Source organism: Clarias gariepinus, chromosome 16 (genome assembly GCF_024256425.1).
Source record: "Clarias gariepinus isolate MV-2021 ecotype Netherlands chromosome 16, CGAR_prim_01v2, whole genome shotgun sequence".
NCBI lineage: Eukaryota > Metazoa > Chordata > Actinopteri > Siluriformes > Clariidae > Clarias > Clarias gariepinus.
The window spans coordinates 18102943-18128191 of record NC_071115.1 but is presented as its reverse complement, the minus strand read 5'-3'; the positions used below and the strand labels follow the sequence as shown (position 1 = coordinate 18128191).

The following is a 25249-nucleotide window of genomic DNA, read 5'->3' as shown; positions in this document are numbered from 1 at the left end:
GTGCTTAATTTAAAGGGGAAAACAAATGCAATAAGTTTCTAGAAAATCACTGAATGTTTTTGTCAACCAGCTTGAAAGAATACACGGAATTTCTTCAAGACTCTATTCTATCAAGCTGGTAACTCTTATATGTAGGAGTTAAGTTAGTGTGGTATATGTTGGAATTAAATGGTGTAAGTCTAGTTTTAAACATTTTAACTTCAGCCAATCTGCAGTATCTTTCATGTTGGTTTACTGGGTCTGCAGATGTTAAAACTTGCAGAGGTTTAAAGTAGTGAAATAAGTTCTAGTGTCTAGGGCTCTAGAGAAAGATGTTGAAAAAGATGTCTTATGTAAGTGAGTACTCTGCAACTTACTAATCTATTTTTCTGATTCAGTTTATTACTCAAATTGGTTGTTGGATGGTTGCAGTAGTCATAGTGATAAATCTGGGGAAAAAAAGGCTGAAGTAGTTAATTGAAGTATTGAGTAAGGGTAAAATTGGTATTGCTATAAAATATGGTTAATACTGTGCAAATTTGCTGAACCCAAATGTGCAAAATCATGAGTGTAAATAGAAATTCTATACAGCTGTTAAGTTACTTATAGTAACTTCGTGTTACTTTTGGAGGAGTTTGTCTTTTTGACAGGCTAATAAATGGATACTGACTTGTGTTTCGACACGTTGAGTTATTATAATGCAGACACTACAAAGTATTTTTAACACCAGCTTACAGAGGACTTTTTCACATTCTTATCTTAATACAAATTGCTCTCAATTTCAAGACTCAACTACTGTAAAACTATAAGTGGATAAATTGAACACTTCCGTGATTTTTCACTAACGCAAACACAGACTGAGATATCACGACACACCCGATTTTGGTTCATTTCAATCTGGTTGGCGGAATGCTTACTGCCGTGCGCATGCGCAAGGATGTGTTGAGCGTAAGCATGTGCGCGCGCGCGCTGGCATTCCCGGAAGCGGGTGGCTGTCAGACATCGCCGCTCCCTCCTCGCGCCATTGAAAAGTCAGTTGAAGCTCGCGCTAGCCTTTTGACTCCCTCAGTAGCCACATCTTCACGGTAAGCATGTTTAACGGCAATATCTTATGGGTTAAATATATATACATATGAATTGCTGTTCGTTATTTAATGAACTGCGATGAAAAGGTTGTATTTGTGAATTTTTGCTCTTGGTCGCCTCGCGAGCTCTCTGGCTAACGTTAGCGAGTCGGGAACTTGTCAGCGAACTGGAGTTGCTCTTTAGCTGTTTCCTGTTCGCGCGACAGACTATATGAACTATAATTCAGTGAAGAATGATTTATATTTTTTATATTCGTGCACATTTTCGGTTCCCGGTGTGAGTCTTTAGATCACCAGTAGGAATTGATCACATGCTCCTCACAACCGGGACTGAATAATGATCAGGTAACGTTATTGTCTGAGTGGTGGTGATGGGCGAGTTTGTAACATTACGATTAATTAAAAAGAAAACTTGGCCAATATCAAACTTATAAACAATGATCTTGTGTAGTCGTTTAAAAACTTTTTTTAAAAAAAGGATCAATTCAATATGATATCATGTTTGACATGATTTTTTTGTTGTTGTTGAGAAATCGGTTGTGTGGAAAGTTGATGTTACTTTTCCCACAAGGGATTAGGTAAAACCCAAAAATAAAGCTTTCGGAAATCCATTACAAGTGAAGCAACCGCCTAAATATACGTGAAGCCAGTTACAGCTTTTAAATTAGTCCACACGTTGATACTAGCTTGCTGGCTAACTAGCTAAAAATCTTAGCGAGCTTCTTTCCAGAATCTTCCAGTCAAACTCATTTCTTTATTTATCTATCTGACATTTACTCGCTAGTACCACACCGTTGTACAAGTGAGTGCGTGAGAGAAATTTTCTCTATTGTTTTCAGTTGCACTTAGAGATGATTACTTTTTAGCTAACTTTCCAACTTCTGACTTTTTAATCTGCTATGGGCGTTTTATAGCTATCCTGCTAGGCGAGCTAACCAGGCAAATGGTTTTTCCCCCACCCGTATTTGAGTAAATCCCGCCTCCTGTCATAGAAGTCTAAAACGCAATCGTCCAATTAGAGTGCAGGACAGAAGTAGCAACCAATCCCGATGTTGGTTGTGTGGGGCAGCCGTTATACAGGTTGGAGAAAAAGTGCAACTTCCGGTAGTGCCGAGAAGCAAGTACAGACAGTTCGAACAAGGGTGGATATAATTGATCAAACGTGTTTATTTTAATTTAAAAAAATGATAATCACAACAATAATATTTTTATCTCGTTAGTGTCTATAATTGATTTTGAAGTGTGGACCGGGAAGCGTGCAGCCTGGGTTAGAGTTGAGAGAAACAGTTCCGGAGTAAGTTATACACTGCTCGTGTTTTTATTACTGATTTATTACTGATCTGTTTTAGATCGCGAGTAATCAGTGCTGAAGGCCGAGAGTGTTTGTCTGTGATTTAGTGTTAAGGCGAACTGAAAGTGCAAAGGGAACTATTTCGGCTATTCGGAAAAGAAAGCTGAGCGGAAGCGCGTGGCACAAGCACTGGGTTTATATAAGTATTAAAGGATGTAAGTGAAATATCTATATAAAAAGATGAACAATAAACGTGTGTTTATAAATTATAATTCTGCATACATCCATGCAGGTGTGTAAGAGATCCTTAATGTCAGTGGTCTGATACAAGACAGACTAGATGTTCTTTGTTCTTGAGGTTAGAACCTTCATTTTCATTAATTCCAGTCTGTACTATGTTGTATATTTCAAAACCGCAGACAAAAAATGATTTGGTCCTGCATTGTGTTCAATGGGCACATGTCATGTTCACCGCTGGACGATTCCGTACCATGGTGACTGAGACACCTGACAAGTTCTGTCAAAAAAAAAAAAAGCAAAGATATTATTTTAAGTCAGAAAAAAATGATCAAGTTCACTTTGAATTATCTTTCTTTCTTTTTTTTTTTCAAATCTGTTTTTGCACAAATTTTTACAATCATGCAGTGATTGATGACACAAGCAGAGCATAACAAGTCCCTAAGGATTAGCATTAGAGGATCCTTATTGTATGTTCTTAAATGAAGAACACATCATAAGTTATCATATAGAATCCAGTTTTGATTTTAGTGCTGCAGCGTTCCAGTTGAAATACAAATACTATATATTTATACTAAAGTTTAAATACTTGATTAATCTTGCATCTAATAATTTGCATTTGGTTTTGAATAAAACCTGATTAGAAAACTATACATACTTAAGAAAATAATATGTTAAAAGAAACCAGGTCCTTCTATTTGTTTTAGTTTAGGATTAACATTGAAACATGTATATTGAAGATGTTTAGTTCCATGTGAGATACTTGAGTTCTTCGAGAATTAGTAATTTTTTTGTTTTCACATTTTGCCCGAAACATAAAACAAAAGGATGCATAAAGTATTTTTAAGCATCAGTGCAGTCCGCTGCCATTGTCCCCTAAAACACATTTAAAAGCCAGCTGTAAGGATCCTATCTTAAATTTTATCAGTTTCCTAATTCACATTCTGTCCAGAGTTTTTAAATTAATATAAAAAAAAAAGTATCCAAATAAATGGCCAGGATTGTAATCGTACAAGTATTAATAAAAGCGTCAGCTCTGTGCTGTGTATAGGAACCGTAACCCCGTTTCATTGTTTGCAGCCTCACGACATAGTGTTCAAGTCACCAGAGAAAATGTTCCTATTATAAATACATTTAACTCACACGCCTTCCTCCACACAAATAAGAAGTGTGACTTGGGTCTTTTTTTTAATGCTTCCATTGCACCCTTGACTAATTTCTCACTAGGTCTCGTATGTGCAAGTCACGCAGTCCTCATCTTTTTACACATCAGCGCTAATTAAACGTTTACCTGCCACATGGACGTGCTTCTTTGTTCTGACAGAGTGCGTTAATAAATTGATTCCTTTATGAATTCTATTCACAGCAAGTTGAGTTCCCAGATTTAGTTCTTTTCCTGCCTTTTCTCTTATGTTGAGTAGATTTTACCTACAGCAGTTTCCTTTAGTTTTTTTTAATAAAGCTAATAAATGCTAAACTTAAGGTGATTGTGCTGTTTATTATAATAATAAAGTGGGGTAATTCATATGTAACCCTAAAATAATGGCAATTGTTTCACCTAGAAAGTTGCCTTTTGTGGAGTTTTTTTTAAAGGTTATTCATGATTCTCAGTACACAGCATTTCCCAAGTGACTGCTGTTGTACGAGCATGGCCTTGATGATTGTCTTTCTGCCCCTTCTCTCCACCCCTACATGCTTAAACCGGAAGAGGACTAGTCAAAGAAGCTGAGGAAACAGGTCACTGAAAGAATGCGGTGCTGCGTCACCTCACGTGCATTTCCTCTCACTGATCATAATCAGCATTTAAGATTTTTTTGCGGGGTTGCTTTGATTAGCCCTGGGTAAATAAGATGTTTTGCTGTCTTCATCCCTCTCCTCATTTTTTCCCATGTTTCTGACAAAAGCCAGAGCTAGAGGAATGACAGTTATTCCTGTTACTCTGGCTCTGTGAACACCAGATAACCCTAATTGGAAAAAAAACGTGTCTCTTATAGATCCACGGACATGAACTGGTGATGTCATCGCAGGTTTTTTTTTGCGCTGACTCTAAATGCACTCGCGTTTAAGCATCAACAGTTACTGGAGTGAAGCGAACAGCAGCACGATAGCAACATTTTCATGACTAAAAACCTTCAAATTCTGGGAGCGTTTCACTCTTAACTCGAACACACATCTCACTCTTAAAGGACACAGACCTGAAGAGAGTGTGGCTAATTTGTGTGTTGGTACTTCTCGGCGACCCTATAAGTTAATCCCACCACAGGGACAGTATACACACACACACACGTGGTGTTGCTGGTTTCTGAGTTTATGCTCGCTCTCTCTCTCCCTCTTACCCACTTGTTACCTCAGATGTGTGTCCGTTCCTACGTTCCTGATGTTTGACCACACCACTACCACAAATTATATTAAATTTTGACATGAGTATTCATGTTAAATATTTTTTTATTGTTAAGTAGCACACAGCTGAATGAAATGTAAGCTATATATTTAAAAGCTGGTAGCTAAATAAAAGACACTGAGTACTGTGGTATGTATTCATGAGCAATAGTTCTCAAGGCCTCCTGAAGGACTTTTTTTTTTTTTTTTTTTTCTTCTTCTTTTTTTCTTTTGGCTCTCATATTTGGAAAGTTATTTTCAGTCCAGTTCAGGAATGAAGCTTTAAGAGAGTAACAAATACCAGGGCAGGTGAGCTAATGAATGAAAGAACTTTGTTCTGAAGTGTAAAATTCATTAACCGCAGCCTTGTAAAGGAGTTCGATGCCAATGTTACCTCTATCTTGGGTTTTAATTACAAACTGTTAGGCAGATAGTTTCAAGGTGCATATGAGGTACAGCATGTGTACAAAAAGAGCATTGAGAAGAAGAGAGGACGTACATGTATGTCCAAGGCAGGAAGAGGAAAGTGAACATATTTACGCTTTATTTTTTTACTTGTATAAAATACTGCAGCCTTTTGAGCCATTAGTGACTCACTAAGGCAAAGCCATGACTCACTAAGGCAAAGATTCTTTAAATGTATATAAAACCGTCGTTTTGTACAATCTGGTACACACATGGCTGTTCTGACCTAAGCCTGTCCCAGGGGGCTGGGCCTCAATCTGAACAAAAAATCAGCTCCTATATTCCCAGGGCGAGTGTCTTTCAGTGTGTTCTTTAGCCAAGCTGTATTCTTAGCTCATTTACTACCCTTCTGTGCAATCATCACTTCGTCTATCAGGAAATGTGCATTTAAATTATGTCTATTGATGAAGAACTGCTGACTAAAGGCCTGACTCACTTCTCATGACATAAGCATTATTGACATGGCAGTGCCCATGATGAGCTTGCTGTAACCAGTCACCAGTTACCATCAACAGGATGGAGTTGTGACGTCCTTCCTCGCACAGAAAGACTGATCTCTCAACGTCAGGCCAAATGTTAATGTATTTATGAAAGTCCAAATACCGGCAGTGATTAAAAGTGGAAGTGTGCTTCTGAGCTTCTCATAAATGTTAAGTGTGTGTAGGGTTGGGTATTACACACACTTAACCGTATTGGCAACGGTACCTATATAACAGTATGTACCGGACCAAAACAGAACGCGAATTTCGCGCCACTTAAATGCCTGAACTGTCGATTGAAATATTTGTTCTCTGGATTTATATATTTTTGTAGATTAATAGTTTATTAGATTTAATAAAAAAAATTATAAAGTACGAATTATCAGGTAATGAGAGACCATCCGAGATGCACGTGAATGCAGCGACTAATGTTACACTCGCTCTGACGGCAGCAGGTGGTCTACCGCTATCTTAGCTTGTTAAATGAAACTTTCGTTAAAATGGCTAAAACTAAACTGTCGGAGGTGTGGCCATATTTCACAAGAAAGGATTCAGACACCGTGACGTGCAGCAAATGTTTAACAGCAGTTGCGTATAAAGGAGGAAACACGTCAAATCTAATGAAACATTTGAGGGCACATGGAATTAGGTTAAAAGCAGAGGGAGGCACCGTGTTTGACAGCCTGCGGACAACAGCTGGCACTATTGGTGTGTGGGTGAACCCCAGCACCCATTCATACCAACTGTAGCAAAAAGGAGTCCGCAGGTTAGTCGTAGGCTAATGTAATGTTAATTACAAAATGCAAATCTTGCATCCATGTTAACACATGGTCAAACGATTACATTACATTTTAATATACTATTATACTTATCCACTATCATTTTGTGGCTTTGGTAAAGTATTGGTTCAGGCACCATTTTGGCATCGGTACCGTTTTAAAAGTATCGATTTGGCACCGGTATCGAAAAAAAAACAAAAAAAAACCAACCCTAAGTGTGTGGGTATTGGGAACGATTGTCAAAAGTACGCCGTTTGTAGGTTGGGACACAAATTTTACAAATGCATCTAGTTTTATAATGTATTGACCCTTCTGTTTGGCCTCCGCATGTGTAAGGACCTAGACTTGTTTCTTGGATACTTCCTTATTTGTGGAAAAGCGTCCCCCCCCCCCCCCCCCCCCCCCCAATGATGTTCATTGCCAGGACAACCATAACCAATCAGCCAAGAGATCAAGTATGAGAGGTGGTCGATGGCACTTTCCTCTGATTGTGTTTTTTTGACGTATCATATGCGACATAGGGGTACCTCAGTGGTTAAGGCATTAGACTGCTGATCGGGGGGTCCCAGGTTCAAAACCCACCATCACCACCACTGTTGGATCTTAAGCAAGGCCCTAAATCCCCTAACTGCTCAAATATATAATGAGATAATAGTATAAGTTGCTCTGGATAAGAGCTTCTGACAAGTAATGTAATGTAATATATTATGAGCTGCAGTTTAGGAAAAGATGAGGTGGGGCAAGCTGACTGGTGGGTGGAATCTGGAAAGAATCCCACCCAAATTGGAAAGAACAATTGAATTGAGGCAGAAGACGCAGTTGCCAAGAAGCTGCTCGCACTAAAGAGAACACACGTAGGCCTGTCCAGCCTTTTTGCTGTTTACAGGGATGAGTCATGAGATGCGTGGTGTGTCTTACTGTGAGCAAGAGGAACAAGAGAGGCTAAAAATATGAGCATGTACAGTATGTAGTAGGCATTGGGAAATTATAAACAAAGGAAGTACCAAGGAAAAGCTGGAAAACAGCCTTTCTCTTCTGTCTTTTTAAACAATTGTTCACTTTCACTCAGAATGTCTTTAAGTCCATCCAGGCCTTTGCGAGCAAAAGAAAGCGCCACTTTATCAGTACATGCTTGAGTCACTTACTAGGGTTGCACTGATACCAGCATCTTACTCATGCTTGTAACACACGATAGTCACACACCGATACCACAGAGCTGCATGTTTTATCCACCACAAATAACACAAGGCCCCATCTCCTCTCTCATTCTAAAGCAGGTCAGTGAGAAGTTGAGAAGTTCCATTAGAGGATGAAGCAGAACAGTCTTTCAGCCAAGAACCAAAAAAAAAAAGTTCACCATGAGGGTGAACTTGAGGAAAGCACTTTGTTTTTGCCCTCAAAGTTTAATATTAGTGAAAAGTCTCTGTAGCCTCTTTGTCTGGCTAATGAAGTGTAGCAGCACATCTTCTGGTCTGTTTGTGTCTCGCTTGCCAGCCATTCAAAGGGATGTCTAGGTTGACTTTGTAATGAGGGTAAAATTCAATAAAAATGTATTTAAATAGTGCTTTTAACAATCGTCATTGTCGCAAAGCAGCTTTACACAATCAAAAGGAAATGATGGAAATTTGTATGAATCTAAATGATTAGATAAAATGCAGTTATTAACACAAAACTAGCAACAGTGTGTTGGACAAGTCAGCTCGGAAATGATATCGACATTGTGCATGAAAATACCTTTAGGCCTTGTTCACACGGGCGTTAAATCTTTGGATAAATGAACATGCTCTGAACGTCCTAGATGTTTATGTTGCGTTTTGTAGTGGCGATTGATTGACTTCTACACTGGCATTCATTTGTATTTAACGTCAGCCTGCAGCCCAAATTATTGTTTGTGTGTTAACCTGTGGAGGCAGTGTCGGTAACTGGATATGAAAGCCTGCCGCTACTGGGTTCACTCTCTGCCTGCACAACATTGGTTTAAAGGACGTTTTTTTTGTGGTTTATGAAGAAATGCGAAAATTTCCACGAATGTATTTTAACAATTTATTTTATTTAGCGTTTTTTCTCATTTCCCTATGTAAAGCATGTAGGATCATGGGATATATCCGGTCCTCCGAAGCGTAAAATGAACGTGAAGAAAACGCACTAGAAGCGGTTTCCTTGCGTTCGTTGGGATTTGAACGCCAAGAAAAAGCTGCATGCAACATTTTTTGTTGATGCCGTATAAACGCGCAGCCGGACAAACGCACGTCAGCAAACCCCGTGTAAACACTCTCATTGACTCGTATGTGTAGAAATCACTGCGCTTGATTTGTGCTTACCTGACGCTACGGACGCAAGAAAAACGCTCGATTTGAATGCCCGTGTGAACAAGGCCTTAAATGATTATGCAGTTTAACCAATCTTTTGTTGATTGGTTTTTCTGTTTAAAATCAATTTTTACTTTTTGATCTATTTAAGGTAAAAACGAAATGAATTGCTTTCATCTTCTTTATTAATAGTCCTAATCATCCTAGTCCTTTCATCTGTTTATTGATAGTCCTAATGTTTACACTCCTATTATTATGCTGCTATTATTCTTATAAAACTGTGCACTTCAATCAACTATGCAATCGAATCAATTTGTTAATCAGTTGAAATTCAGAGTAACTTTTGTCGATTGTTAAAAGTAGAATACCGATGCTTCTACTTTAGATTTTTTTTGTGGTCTTTGCATTATCACTTTATCTACAGGACTGGAGTGTGCCACAGAAGATTGGCAGGAAAAAAAAGATGCCTTTGTATGAGTCATGACATTTAAACAATCGACAAAAGTTACTCTGCATTTCAATCCTGAAATTCAATTCATTAATTTGATTAACAAAGTCAAATTGACTCAAAAGCAACTTGAATGTAAACATTAGGATTATCAATTCAGATTGAATGGAAATGTCCAAAAATCTCATTAAATGGAATAGACTTGACAGTCTACTTACGATTAGCCATTCTACATGTGACCATACAGAAGATTATTATCACCACAGCATTTTTTTTTTTTTTTTTGGTTTTCAGAGTAACCTAATTCTAGCAAGCATCATGGTAAGCATCAGATCTGTGGTCAGGACTGTGCATGCCTGCCTGTGTGTGCGAAACCTAAAAATTAACATGCACTGACTTAACAGTCAGTGTTAATCCTAGCAGTAAGGGTTAAACAGCATTTGTAACATCTTTAGTTTTGAGCGGTGATAGATATGAGCTTGTGCTCATGATAACGATCTGCTTTGTGCTTCTATGTCTGTAGAGGAAAAAGGCCAACCTGAAAACTTTAAGTTAGTACAGTTAGATTTTGTCCGTTACAGTTCAGTTATTTTTCCAACGAAAATAAAAGAGAATAAATTTTTTTACACGTCTCGTTATCTTTTGATTTTCAATTTTAAAACATTAAATATTTTAAATATACATAGTTTTTATGTTCTATTTTAAACCGCAAAAATATTCATATTCATATTTTCAGACACTGTGTAAATCATCAGACAAGCTTTTAACCACAGCAATACTTTGTTACTATCAGTTTGTGAGTAAACCTGTACTGTATACTGTAATGCGTCTTATGTAACCCCCCAAAAATTCATTTGTCACACGGCTCACATCTAGCTGAGAATTGTATAGTTTGCATAGATATAATTATTTTAGGTGCGCTCAAACCCTGCCCTTTGTCTTCCTTCTTGTGTTATCTGCCTTTGTGAGTTGTGGTGCTCTTTTGAACCATTTCACCTCGACTGTGATTCATTTTTTAAAGGGTGCCACACAGTGAGGGGGTGTTGGATGAAAGGTCAGCCTAACAGCCTAACAGCGTGTATCCTGAGTTTCTAGTAAAGAGTATTGTGTGTGTGTATATATATATATTTTTTTTTTATTATTATTAAATTTATATATATATATTAAAAATAATTAGGGTCAGGAAAGCTCAAGAATGTTTCGGTTTTATTTTTGACTGGTTCACACCACTTTGCTCTGACTTTTTCAAGCCTGTGAACTCGTGTACAGCCTTGAAATGAACACAATTCAGAAAAAGAGTTAGTTAAATAGTTATACGTTACAAGTTAATACTACTATTTTTTTTTTTCCCTTTGTCTTGGGGAAATGCTACTAAGGCTAATCAATTGCAGTCATGAAACAACTCTAGCTTTGTGATTCTTGTGTAAATAATTGCATGTGTGTACTGTGTATAGTGTACGATGCCTGTTGATTCACAGCTGAGAAGCTTTATATTAAACTACCAGTTAGAAATCATTTAATTGGCATCCCATAATCAGGTCAAGTTTCAATCCCAAACACATCCTGATGGGTTTTATGGATTCCGGAGGTTTAACACAATGCCATTATCTGTATGGGTGTCTGTTCAGTGCTCTGGATATCCATTTCTGTAGCTGGGTGGAAACCTGAAGTGGGCGTGGGCTAAGTGTGTGTGTGTAAGGTGTTTTTGTTTATTCCATGCATACAGCTTATAATTTAATCAGTTATGCCATTTTAATCTTAGTCTGTTTGTTGTTTCGTTTTATTCATTCATTCATTTGGTAGATAATCTACAATATTGTAACACCAATAACTGCAAAGTAGTCGGTATTCTCAGTATGCTACAGACCAGCTTTGAATTTCAGCAGTTTTCTTTCTTTTTTTTTTTTTTTTTGCAGAAATATGACCATATTTACCTTATCTGACAAAACATGACACCTCTCCTGACATTGCAAGGGTTGTTGTGACTGGGAATCGGGGATGCACACACTGCCTGCTGATGTCCACAAACAGTTAAAAATGTTGCATCTTTCCGCTTTTAACTTTAAAAAGCATTTGAGGACACACCACATTGGCTGTGACACTGGTTTGGCTAGCTGCTTAGAATTTCATTGTCATTGTACACTTTGGGGCGTGGCTTTTAGAAACTGACAAAGTGGTGGATTTTATGTCAAAGAAAATGCTTCAGTCCAGCAACCAGTCATTCTAAAATAGATAAAATATATGAGAAAAAAAATATTGTGCATTTACAAATCTTTCTTCCGTAGGGATCCTTGGCTTTCTCTCATTGATGAGACGAGTCTTCTTACTCACACTCGCATAAGACAAAGTGTTATATATAACTACTAGATATGGATATATCTAGATTGGATATGATCCCCAGATTTTTAAAAATAAATATACATACATAATATCCATAAATATACAATAAATTGAGTCCTGCACATAAGTATGGACCATCACATTATGTAATTTGTTTAATCTTAGTCATTGGTGTGAGTCAAGAACCCCATCAGTATCACAGTGGAAAGAGAAAAGATTGAACCTAGGCTTGTTTTTGTTAGGTTTTTGGCCCTGCGAAGTATTACTAAATCAGAGGCTTGCAGCGCTCCAGCTAACCTCGTTCCGTCCTGTTCATGCTGGTGTAGGTGTAGTCTGCTGAGCGCTGGCTCCTATTAAATCGTCGTCATTTGTTTTGCAATGAACTCGAGAAAACAAGGTTTACAGGTTCTTTGCATGCAATCGGTTATGTGTAGGAGTAACAGTGTCTAGGTCTCCACAACTTCAGTGTGTCATGTGTGAAGTCTCTATAACAGTGGATTAGAGAGAGCAGAAACCAGATGAATGGATATTGAGGTTTATGTTAATGAGGATCTTGTGATCCCATGGCAAAAGCAGAATGGGGAATGAACATAACAGGTGATGCGTTTAAGAGACCTTAAAAATGTTCTGGTGAAGGGAGAGAAAAAAAAATTGGTCAGCTTCAGTCTACAGTCAGAGCATTTTTAATCTTGCATGCTGTGTAACATATCATCTGTCCTTATCACGCAAGATTGATCGGATTCATGATAGGAAGTTGGGCCATGATGAGCCACTTTTTCAGCTTCAGATTGTAATTCCACTAACCTGAAATAAGCACTTAAAAGTACATCATGCGGATGAGCGTATTCTTGGTATCGGGATGAGAACATGCAGCGATGCATAAGAAGAAACGATGCAGAGCACATTTTACAATCGACCTAAAGGAATCGCGAACAAATGAAAGGATTTATTACTCAAGATATCCAACTGAGGATTTTGGCTTGCTTTTGGGAGCTGTGCCGGGTGCTTCCCAGAAATACTTTTCCAATGGTTCACTTCCTGTGCTCTTTCATACACTGCATGTCCACCTAGGCCACTTCCTTGTTTACTTTTAATGGAGATGTATGGAGTTTCCTTGTTAAGCTTTACTAGCTCAGTGCACCAATTTGCCATCAGTCTCTTGACACTCAAACCATAATCTTCGTTTGTTTGTCTAGTTCACTTTAAAATGTTCCTCTTTTTATGTTCTTGTTTTCCTGTTTAGTACTGTACATATGACTTGCTTACATTTAAACAGTCTTTTAAGTTGCTACTATTTCGACTAAAAGGTTCTTTATAATATGCTTAAGGCAAGTATGTTTTATGAGGAGACGATCATCATGTGTGTATCCCTCATCCCGATTGAATTGTGATCAGTTGACCTTTCTTTCATCTTCTTGCCTTAAATCTATTGGTCGTGGCACCACAGACTGATGATCAGTTTGTCCCTAACATCACCTCTCGGTTCCCTTCAGTTTAATTTGCTTTGTTCCTTGTCAGTATCTAATATGAAGCAAACCACTGCATTGCTTCTGCACAACTGACGGTCTGTATTTAGAGATGATGAGGTGAGCCCCTTCCGGCTTGCTCTGTAAGGATAATTGTATCTCTCGAGGATGCTGATTAGCCTCTTAGGGGAGTCTCACTGTGTGCCACTTTTGTCCTCTTGTGAAGGCTCATTAGCAGTAATCACAAATGTAGTAATCTTTACTGGGATATTGTTGCTTAGAAACAGCCAGTAGACCACGATGCCCAAGGTCGGGTCGGATTTGTGTTTGTTAAAGGTGATTATCTACATAACGCCCGACTCGTGCCAGAGGATCATCGCACTCCTGATTTTAAAAGCAGTCCTGGTATTAAGCAGGTCTTAAATGATTATCTTGACAGATTATTCCGTAGTGCGGGATGTACAGAATCTAATCTTAATTCTTAATAATTCTTTTGACTATGTAAAGCTGCTTTGCGGCAATGAAAATTGCTAAAAGCGCTATACAAATAAAATTGAATTGAATTGAATTGAATTAAGCCCCGACGTCCATTACAGTCCAGTTGTAGCAGTACATGCATGACCAAGTTGCTGGACGCTAACTCAAGCGTTTACTCAAAAGTTTATTATTTGAAATTGATTAAAATGTTGGCGAATGTCTAAGTGAACCAGCCATTTTTTTAAACTAATCAACCTGCATATTTATCCACATACAGCCTCTATTCACACTGCCATATCGTACCAGCTGACTGACGCACGGGGTTAGTATTATCAGGGGACTTTTGCTCTACAAATTAAAGACATGGCTGATTCGCACGGGATTGAGATCAGAGAGCCTCCGCAATTAGTACAAATCACCGCAAGGTCCCCAGGTCATACTAATGCCGTACTTTAGACTGTGCAGGTCTTGCACTGTAACCCAGACATTAGGCTTGATGGTAGCGTAATGTGACTGAAGGGTGAGAGCGGGTGAGGGAGTTAACGTCAAGTTCAAGTTGGCGAGTGTGAACTGTGTGTGACAGCTGTATCAGACTGGCTCAAGTGGGCTGGGTGATCTCTCTCTGCTTGCATTGACACTCCTAACACACACACACACACACACACACCCTGGAGTTCAGAAATTATAGCCTGTTTTAGTGTTAAGCTAATTTTAATATAAACACTAAGACTGTGTTAGAAATGCAAGCAGCGCCAAAGCAATCTGTGAATGCTCAATCCATAACTCATAATTGTGCTTACCTAGAGATGTCCAAGAGAATTTCTCATTATTATTATTATTATGTTTGTATCTGGCTGGAATATTTTCTAACAAATGTTGTTAATTTCAGTAGACCCCACTCTCGTTGTACAGCTTGTTACTAGCACACAGTCGCATCCCCAGTACACCTGTCTGCTAAGCTTTTCCTTAAAACAAACCACAGGATCTTGTGCTGCCCTACATCTTCTCACCGCGTTAATAGCTTTCATGGCCAGTCAAAAACTAAATATTGAAACTACTTTGGTTTAACATGAAGGGAAAAAAAAAAATCAGACAGAAGTGATTTTATTTTATTTTTTAAATGGTTTTGTTTGTAGTGCGAGCTTTATACCAGGAAATGAAGATGGGGAGAAGTTTGATTCAGTTGTGTATCACGATTTTTGCATGGAAATTCTTTTATCATAGCATCCTCCTTCGTCTTAAAACGTTATTTTATTTTAAGATCTTTGCAGTTTAGTTGGTAAAATGTTGCAGTTTCCCTTTGATCCTACAGGTGGTGCATACATTGTCAGACAGCTTAATTGCCCAACAGTGGTAACCCTATGTTCCTCTGGTTTGAACCTGGAACGTTCTGATTCATGATCCAACAGCTTTACCAGTGAGCTGCCCCTGCCTGTGTGGTCTCATGTCGAAGTTTAACACAAATGTCTTTCCTGGGCTTCAGTTACTTCGGGACGACTTAATAAATTGTAAGTGCATCGCCCCGACGTTACGTGGTGCCAGTCGCTTTGCCCGCGCTGTGCTTGTGGTTATGAAATGATTTCTCTGGCCGTGTTTTCTCAGGAGGTCGTTTATTAGCACGTGTTGTGGATTATATCCAACCTGGGCGGACTCCGTTTGCTCTGCCAGGCTGCCAGCTGTTACACTTTCACCCGTTGTAGCCATTCGGTTGCAGAAAACTTTCAACAATGTCCACCTTCTCATACCATTATGAAATGGATATGCATTATTTCCTTTCCATCTGATGTTTGTTTTTGCCCCAGTTTAGTCTCTTCCTCAAGCCTTCCCCCTCCTCCACTTGCTCTAATTGCGTGCGCACACACACACACGCACCCCGAAGGCTGACCTGCCAAGACATGCTGTTGGCAGAACTGGATTTTCTGCTTTTATGGGAATGCAGAGGCCCTGAAAAAGCAAAATGCCGCAGTGTGATGGTACTTTCATCTTTTCCAAAGTCCTAACTCAACGTATGTGTGTTCAGTTGAAATGCTGTTATGACCAGGATCTGGTTGTTAAGTTTACAGTGCGAAGTCGCAGTGTTTATGTGAACAGCATCTGTAGTTAATGTCACAGATGTTGTGTAACAGTTTGGAATCGTTCCCAGGCACATGGCTTTTTCCAGCGAGTTCTTCTGCAGTAATCATCACATCTGTTTGTAACATGTGCCGAGTCGTCTGTCTGATGTGTGATGGATTAGTGGTGTTTTGCTCACTAGAGTCATAAAATGTATTGAAGAAAACTGTCAGCTTAGGTAAGGTGTGCTTGCTTATGTAACAGGCTTATGTAACAAAAGCCGGGGAATGTTCGATCTTGTAACATTAAAAGAACATTAAAATGTTATAGTAACTATAATTTTACCAGCAAACAGGTGGGAATAGAAAATACCTTAACAGAGAAGTTGCACATTAAATAATGTCGTAGGGAATGTCGTAGGGAAATGTCTGCAGTGCCATTAATAAAGCTTCGTTTCATATCCAAAAGCATTAAAGAGCTTGTTTAATGTCGAGTATCATTACCAGCTTCTGGCATGTCCCAGACTACAGTGTGGACACAGTGTGGACAATACGGTTATATATTTATCTCAATTTATCATAATGCATAAACATAATAAATACTTGTATTTCTTGATCACTTTTGTCACAGAGCAAAGTTGCAGTCAGCCAAACAACTTACACCCAGACTGATAGATGTGCTGCTAAGCTACGTAAGCAAAATAGGTAGACTACACGTAGTCCCTGTGTTATGAATTTCCACAGATATGAAAGGACAGAAGTTCTACGAACATTCGTAAATGCAAACAAATCACGGATGTAGCTCACGTTTATTGTTCCAAAAAATAAAAAAGACACTGCAATGCACCAGATACCAATTATATTATGATATTTGTGTATGTGAATGTATAAAATGTCCGGTAGATTGTGTAAGGAGAAATGAGTCGGCTTCATTGGTTTCAACGAATTAGGCCGGGAGCCATCATCATCACAGCTTTCAGTCTTTTCCAAAACCTAATGATGGCACGTTGTAGCTTAAGACCTGGTCAGTTCCTTGCATTAGACGGAATTAAAAAAGAATATGGCCTTAAGAATGTAATCCGCTGCTAAAGCTAGTACAGCATGTGCTACCTTTGTACTGCATCTTTCTTAATTGAACGGTCTTATTTGTAATCGTTTTGGATTTATGTTGCTTGCTTTCATTGTGGACGCAAATCATAATTTTAAAGCTGAGCCATAAAGTTTGAGATGCACACATGCAGTACAGTATATTCAAAATACCTTAACTAACTAATTTTGCTAAATATTAGATATTAGATCTGTTTGCATTTAACATTAATAAATGACACTACATGTACAAGTCTCTCTCTGGACAATTTCAGAAGCGCAGAAATAATTAACGCTAGCCTGCTGTATTTAGAATTTCATCAGTCCTCTGCCTCCGCGCATTCTCTGAGCGAAGCCTCACCTCGAAAGTTATTTAGCGTTCTTAATAACTTAGACCATGTAAGGCAAAGCGCCTCAGAGCAAACCACTTGTAGCTATACAGGAACAGGAAGCTACAACTGAGACGGAGAAGGTGCTGCAGAAAGCAGAGCAGACCGACTTTCAACAAAGAGACTTCTGGCACTTGTTCACCACTCGTCATCTAGAGAGGTATCTGTTACAGTGCCTCTGCATTGCAGCAGGGAAAAAAACTGTTGCAGCATTTGTGTTGCGACTTCCTGTTAGCGAGAAGGAAGCTACCTGGCAAGCAAGAGGGCTTGCATGGGACCTATGAGTGGGAGGGATGTTAATTATTTTTTATTTAATTTTTTTTTAATGAGTGAGCGTTGTAAACCCGTACAGTGTAGGATCTCTGACCTTCAGCAGTAACTTGTAATGCATTAAAGATGAAGGCAGCTGCACATGTTGCAGCAAGTGCTCTCTCTCTTTTCCTCTTCTTCCAGGCCTCTCAGTTACGGCCTTTCACCGAGAGAAGCCTGCTCTTCTCAGGGCTGGCCTCCTCCCTTTTCCTCTCTTTTGTCATACCAGCCCTGATTACGTCTTCCTAACTGGGCTGCCGCCAAGCATTTGTCCACCAGTGTCAAAGTGCGCTGTTATATCACTGGTTAGAAAATGAGAACTGTTTTGGACGATCTTGTTACATGAGACGTGGAGGCTTTTATATAGAGCTGACAAAATACATTCAGATTGCAAGCACGATTTCTCCTCCTCTACCTTCTAAATCCATTTATTTTGGTGAAAAGCGTGGAACTCGGTGTGATCTTCTGCTTTTGAAGTCTGTCTGCCTGGAAGTTTGATGTTTATGTGCACACTAAAATTATTTCCTACTGACCACATGTGTAAATAGTGGTTATTAATGAGTTACTGTAGACTTCCTGTCAGCTCAGACCAGTCTGGTCATTCTCCTCTTCACAAAGATAAGTAACAGAAGTAGGAAGTAGCAGCTCTGTGACTAAGGCTGTGGCTCATTTACTCATCAGGAGGCCCACAGTTGTATCCTTTTTCAGTCAAAAGTCTCCAAGTGTAAATAAGTCAAACTGACACCAAATAAAAATCATTTGTTTGTTTGTCTCTCTAGCTGTAAGTCATGGCAGAGCACGAACCCACCCCCGAGCAGCTGGCAGCCATCGCTGCCGAAAACGAAGAGAGCGAGGCTGTGAACTACAAGCCTCCGGAACCGAAGAGCCTGAAAGAGATCCAGGACCTGGACAAGGACGACGAGAGCCTGCGCAAGTACAAAGAGGCTCTGCTCGGCTCAACCCCGGTGGCCGCAGGTATGTTTTTGTGTGACTCAGGGTAATTACGCATAACAAAAACTGAAACTACGAAAATATTTTTTTACATCAAAATACGACCATTAAAATGAAATCGAACTCTAAGGCTAAACAATTATCAGAGAGGAAACGCAATAAAATCATGGGAATTCAAGCTTGTCCATTCTCAGGAAGGTTTGTTTGTGTTAAAGACAGTGAGTGCGCAGAGAAAATCTTTTAAATCAGTGTTTCTCACGGTGCTTAAGTTAAAAAATAATAATAATAATAATAAATAAATAAATAAAAGACTGTTCTATATTCCTATTCAAAATAAAATTTAGTTATATAATTTAGTTTAAATTATTTTATAGTTTATTTTAGACATAGTTTCATGGTCTTGTATGTTTGAGACATTTATACTTAACAGCATTCTTTGTACTTTAATGTCTCAAAATAAGATTTGTAGATAGTGTCCTTTTTTTTTTTTTCTTTTTTTTTTTCTTCAGTTCAGTATGTTTATGTAAAAAATAACTCCACTTGTAGTAAGTTGTAGTTGTGATAGGAATTTACAGTCCAAGTTTTTTGGGGAAAAAAAAAAAAAAAGAAGTGTGTTGCAGTGCTCCTTACACGGCCTGATCATGTCACACCTTTACTTCTGAGTGTTCTGCTCATCCAAGTGTCTGGCTTCGTAGACGGCTGGTCTTGGAAAACGAGCAGAAAAAACGAGGTCACATCCCAAGAGGCCGAGCTTTTTGTTATCAGTGTCCTAATAGAGCGCCCGAATAAGCTCCAGTCTGCATCATCTCCTTTTTCAACTTTAATTTTATTTATTTATTTATTTATTTTGCCTGGTGGCATTTAATCACTTTATTCCCCATTTTTAAATCCAGCATTTGCCATCTGCAAATGTCTTTTTATGGAATTGGGCATTACCTGGTCATGATTTTAAAAATATTTATTTATTGTTTGTTTGTTTGTCCCCTTCTCAGATCCCAACGCTCCCAACGTCCAAGTGACGCGTCTAACTTTAATGTGTGAGACGGCCCCTGCTCCACTGACCCTTGACCTGCAAGGTGAGTGACGCCAAGCAGATGGCCATCTTAAAGTGGAAGGGCAACATTCATATTGTTTTTAAAGGGTGCTTACTTTAGAGCGCTCTTGCTGTGTAAGTAGTAAGCAGATTTGCTTTTAATTAAGCAATTTGGAGAACAGATAATGGTTACTGATTACTAGGGTACTTTAAACATATTCATTTTTATACACATACTTATTCTGCATAATTTTATACGGATTCTTATATTGTATAAAATCGCCAACTCGTCAGCTTTTCTGAAACCCAATTAAAAAATTATAAATAAATTTTGATAACAGACCAGTGTTGCCGACTTATTGACGTTACTCTTAGATTTAACAACTTTTCAACCTCTTAAAGTGACGTAAAGAAGGAAAGAAATGAGAGAGAGACATGCTGAGCTGACTGCAGAAATATTGAATTTTGGATTTATTCAATGTAACAAAGCCCTGTGATGGATTTGCACCCCATCCAGGGTTGTACCCCACCTCGTACCTTAAGTCTCCTGTGATTGGCCCCAGGTTTCTCACAACCCTGTATACGGGATAAAGCGGTATAGGCGATGAAACAAAAAAAAATATATTAAAAAAATCAGCAACTGATTGCATGCCATTACACCACCCATCTCCGTCCCTGGCTTCAGTCACATTTGGGCAGAAATGACCCGATGTCCGTTCCCACTCGCAAACCACCTTCTGTCTGCCGCTAGACACTCTGCAAATTCTGCTTGATGATGTAATCATTATGCAAACTAACACATGATGTCATTGTCATCTTTTTCAGCAGACTTTTTCGCTACTTTCTATTGAACAGACTGAAATCATGTGAATGAAAGTTAATAAAACCTTATGATCCAACTAATGTAGCAGCATTTTCCAAAAATTTATTCAAATGCTAAGTCAAAAAAGCTTTTCCCTTATAATAATCCATCATTAAAGAGGTAGTTGAAATTTAGTTTTAAAAAGGCTATATTTATTTATTTTTTTTACTTCACTGCAATGACCAAAAGTAAATGTCAAAAAGACTTTTGCCTAAGTATTTGATATTTCTGTTTAATAGTCGCACTACAACTTTGGCAAAATAAATTCCTTTACAATCCAATTTTAATTTTTTTCCTGATAGGATGTCAGTTCTGTCCATCAAACCCTGTGATTTTGAATAGGCTTCATGTTTTCCTTTTTTTTTCCCCAAGTGATTTAAAAAGCTCCATATATTTAAAAATCGCATATGCAGCACTAAGCCACTGTTGCTGAAAGATTTCATGTCAACCTAAATTTATGAGACTAAATACCTGCAGACATTACAAATTTTATTTACTACAGCCCTTCCTCCATCTTCCCAATAAAAAAACTGCAGATGAACCTGACAATAGGAATGACTGACAGTTGGGTCTTTAAGGCACAAATCGTTAACCCAGTGATTGCTTGAAAAAAGGCATTACAGCAGGGTCATTGCAAAAATGTATATATAATATATAGAATATTGTGGCGTGGGCGGGGCGGCGGCTGGCGACCGGCATGCCTTGCGGGGATGTCGGTGTATTCACCGTGATGGGGAAAGGTGTTCTGGTTAGTGGCTTCGGCCCTGTTGTGTTTGAGGGGGGTGTGACGTGTGAAATGTGCTCCAGTTCAAGCTAGTGCTGAATTGGATGTAGGCTCCTGAGTGAAGCTGCTGCTCATGCATTACATGCTGTGTGCTTAATAAAGTACTCCCAGCCATTGCATTGGGTAGCAAATAAGCTCACTCGTCTCTCCAGCATTCTTCCCGGCGTAAAAACGCTACAATATGATATTTTGGACAGAGGGCGGGCGAGCGAGCAATCACTTTTCTCCCCTTACACACCCCTCCCCCCCATAACCCCAACTAAAAATGCCTTGAAAATAATTCACTGATTTGGGATTGAGGCAGAGGAGAAAGAAGGAAAGATTGGACAAAGCCATCTGCTGGATAAAGTCTCGCACTGCAGTCTCATCTCATTAAAATTGTTGCATTTATCTATTTATTTATTTATATTTTTTTATTCTCTACATATGCTCTACAAGGCTAGTAGTAGTCCAGGCTGTCCTTTCCAAGTATTATAGAGAGGGAAAAACAATATTAATTGCTCCCTATTTTTCTTGAGTTTGGTTATTTCCCTGGTCCTGAGTCATTTTATTTCTGCTCAGTGACCTCTGTAAGTATCTCATGACTATAAACAGCAGTCTGAATGACTGATGAAGGACATCTTTATATAACCCTTGGTATGTGTACTTACTGTTTTTTTTTTTTTGGTCTGGGCTTGTGTTCTCTCAGGAGATCTGGAGAGCTTCAAAAAGCAGTCGTTTATACTTAAAGAAGGAGTGGAGTACAGGATAAAGATCAGCTTCAAGGTGAGCCAGTCATTTATTTACCTCTGTTTATTTTTATCCATTTGCCCAAATTTTTACTTTGGTTCAAAGTATGAGTTCATAGATCTTTTTAATACCTTATAGCAGTCGTATAGTCTACTTGGAATTGCTTGTATTAGTTAGAAGCAATGTTGGCATTTTCTGCCAGATTTTCTCCTGGATGCTAGCAGGAAGGCTTTGGAATATTGACTGTCCTGATTATTGGCATAATTGCCGCAGTGTGGCATGAATTCAGTAATAAGTACTTATTAGTGTAAGTGGCTGTAACTAGTGGCATAATATTCCATATGACATTTGTATAACTGAGTCCTATTTTAAATATGATCTAAACAGCCAGTGGCCATTATAACGCTTCCACAGCCAGAAATTTTATAACTGCGCTCATTTGTATAAGTCTTTAATGCGTTTGCCAAGGAATGGGATCCTGAACAGGGCCGTTTTGTTTTGCACCTCATGTCTGACATTTCCATGCCACTTCTTACGGTGAGTTATGTCGTTAAGGAAGACCAGCCTCATGGGCTCGGCAAAGCTAAACCCTGCTGTATACGACACTGATGCAGTTTTCTGTTGAACTTATTCCAGGTAAACAAGGAGATTGTCTCAGGACTGAAGTATGTCCAGCAGACCTTTAGAAAAGGGGTAAAAAGTAAGTATGATGAAAGTATTACATTGAGTTGTCAGTTCAATAGGTAACCATACATTACAGATTTGTTTTGCAGGTACATGGCTGTCTTCTTAGTGAATAAAAAGTTATCTTTATTTACTGGAGCATTAAAAAAACTCCATACAAACAGGGGTCATTTTATTGTCATTGCTCTCATTAATCAATTTAGATACCCAATCAAATTTTTAAACTCCATGTGATGGTTCCTCAACATATATATATATATATATATATATATATATATATATATATATATATATATATATATATATATATGTGTATATGTATGTATGTATATATGTGTGTGGAAATACTGAATGATTTTTTGTACATAATTATTCAGACATAATAAATATGTCAATAATAAATATATCAAAATTGATACAGCATATAATATGGTGCCTAAGACTTTTGCACAGTACTGTATGTGTAAGCATACATGTCCCAAAAAATTTTTTTTGTGTTTATTATATTTTGTATTTAATGTTCTCTATTTATTGGTATATTGGTATGTTTGTATACAGTGCTTTCGTGTCTAAATCTTATTGGTCAGTGGTGGTCCATTTTTACAGAATAATTTCAGTTACCGCATTCCTGCTTTTGTAGCTTTGTAGCTTGCTTTTACAAGCACCAATTGAATTCCTTCTCTCTGTTACACAGTTGACAAATCTGACTACATGGTAGGCAGTTACGGACCTCGGCCAAACGAGTACGAGTTCCTCACGCCCCTGGAGGAGGCGCCGAAGGGCATGATCGCTCGCGGCACCTACAACATTAAATCCAAGTTCACTGACGACGACAAGCACGACCACCTGTCCTGGGAGTGGAACCTCAACATCAAGAAGGAGTGGAAAGAATAAGCTGCTCCTAAACCTTAGCTGCATTTCCTCTCCATCGTTTTTTCCATTCTTCCTCCTTCTCTTTTCTCCCCATATTCTCCTTCATAAATACTTTCATCATGGAATAACTGGTTAATCAACAAACAAACAGTTTCTCACTCCGTCCATCCTCCTACCATTTGTCATTCTTTGCATTCGCTCTTCCCGTCACTCCCTTCCAGTGAATGAGTATTGAGGATTTTCATGAAAAATATATATGTGAAAACAAACAAAAATGTGCACAATCCAAATTTTGTGTTTTATTTTGTTTTGTTTGTATATAAAAGTAAAAAAAAAAAATGAGAGGGAATTTTTTTTTCAAAAACCTGAATGCTTTTGACATGGTTGGTGTTGGTAATCTTCATGTTCCCCATGCTTATCTGTCCGCGTCCTTTACCCTATCCATTTGTGCTCTGCGTGCAGATTTCCTTACATTCCTTTTCTCATTACTTTTTTTTTATTGCCATAATCTGCCTTGATTACAGTAATGGGAAATGGTGCCACTTAACGGTTTGCCAGAGCTGGCAGAGCTAATGGCTTCCATGTCAGAAAGTGGCATGTGTACCTTTTTAAGATAATCTGTGTGCAGTGGTTAGCGTGGCTGATTGTATTTGTTCCTAGCAGGGACATGTTTGCATGTGGGTAATGTAGTGTTTCAAATATGTAGCTGTCTATATTGCAAATGTTACCTCCTACCCACTGGAGGAGCTCCACTGATCAGCCTTCCTGCTAGTGGCCTGTTTGTTTTTTTTTGTTTTTGTTTGTTTTTGTTTTTTTTAAACATGTGGCCTTAAGTAATTATTCCTGTAGCATGAAGAACTTGTTGCTTTTTGAGGTGTAACAGTTTTAAATCTTATCAAATCATTCCCCCCATGCCTGGAGCCAAATCTGATTGCTTTGCTCACTGCTGTTCAGTCGGGAAGGATTGTTTCATCTGGTGCCTCATCCACTTAGTTCGATTCAGGATAAACCACAATGTGACGGCCAGTAGAAGTAGAACTATACTGAAGGGGGGGGGGACTCAGTTTCGGCCCTCTGCATCTTCTCTCACTTTATTCAGTTGTAGTTGCCTGTCCAAGTCAAACTCTCTCTCCCTGATGCGTCCATTACTAAAAAGGCGTTTCACAAATGCTGACTCTTGTGAAAGGTGCCTGATTACAGTTGTCGTCTACGCGAGTTGCATTAGCATTGAGTGCTAAAGAGATTTCTTGAAGCAAAAAGGGCTGTTTTTTTTCTAGCAGACCTCAAATATGAAATGCTTCACCTACAAATTCCAACAACACTGGCTGTGCCTCCACTATTCCATCACAAGCTGCTTTATATACAGTAGATATGTATAACAAAAAAAGACCTCTGAAACAAAACCATAACTCTAACTGAGCTGTTGCGTAGGGGAGATGGACGTTGTTCTGTAGGAAGAGGGGAAGGGTGCTTGTCGAATTTTGATGCTGTGTAGCCATTTTTTCTCTTCAGTACTCTAGCGTAGCCATTTTTTTTCCCCTCCCACTTTAAGGTTTAATCTCAGACTAGCGAATGCGTCCGGTATTGTACCCATTTTCCTCGACACTGTTGCCTGTAATGTTGCGTGGAGATTTTTAGCACTTGTTTCTTCCTTTAATTTCGTCTCTGCGTACTTCTGTCATTCGATCACTGTGGAAGGAGATTACTGTTCATCTGTGTCAACATTAAAAAGTGTTCAAAATGAAATTGCTTTCTTGATTTCTT

General features: G+C 38.6%; 1 protein-coding gene across 1 annotated transcript; it reads left to right on the top strand.

The window, feature by feature from the left end:
- The first annotated feature begins 917 nt into the window (after positions 1–917).
- arhgdia (Rho GDP dissociation inhibitor (GDI) alpha) lies at positions 918–25231 on the top strand. Its single transcript, XM_053514439.1, has 6 exons — positions 918–1064; positions 18349–18544; positions 19513–19596; positions 21888–21964; positions 22565–22628; positions 23307–25231. The coding sequence occupies exons 2-6, from the start codon at positions 18358–18360 to the stop codon at positions 23504–23506; spliced, it is 612 nt and encodes a 203-aa protein (XP_053370414.1). The 5' UTR covers positions 918–1064; positions 18349–18357; the 3' UTR covers positions 23507–25231.
- Positions 25232–25249: the final 18 nt, after the last annotated feature.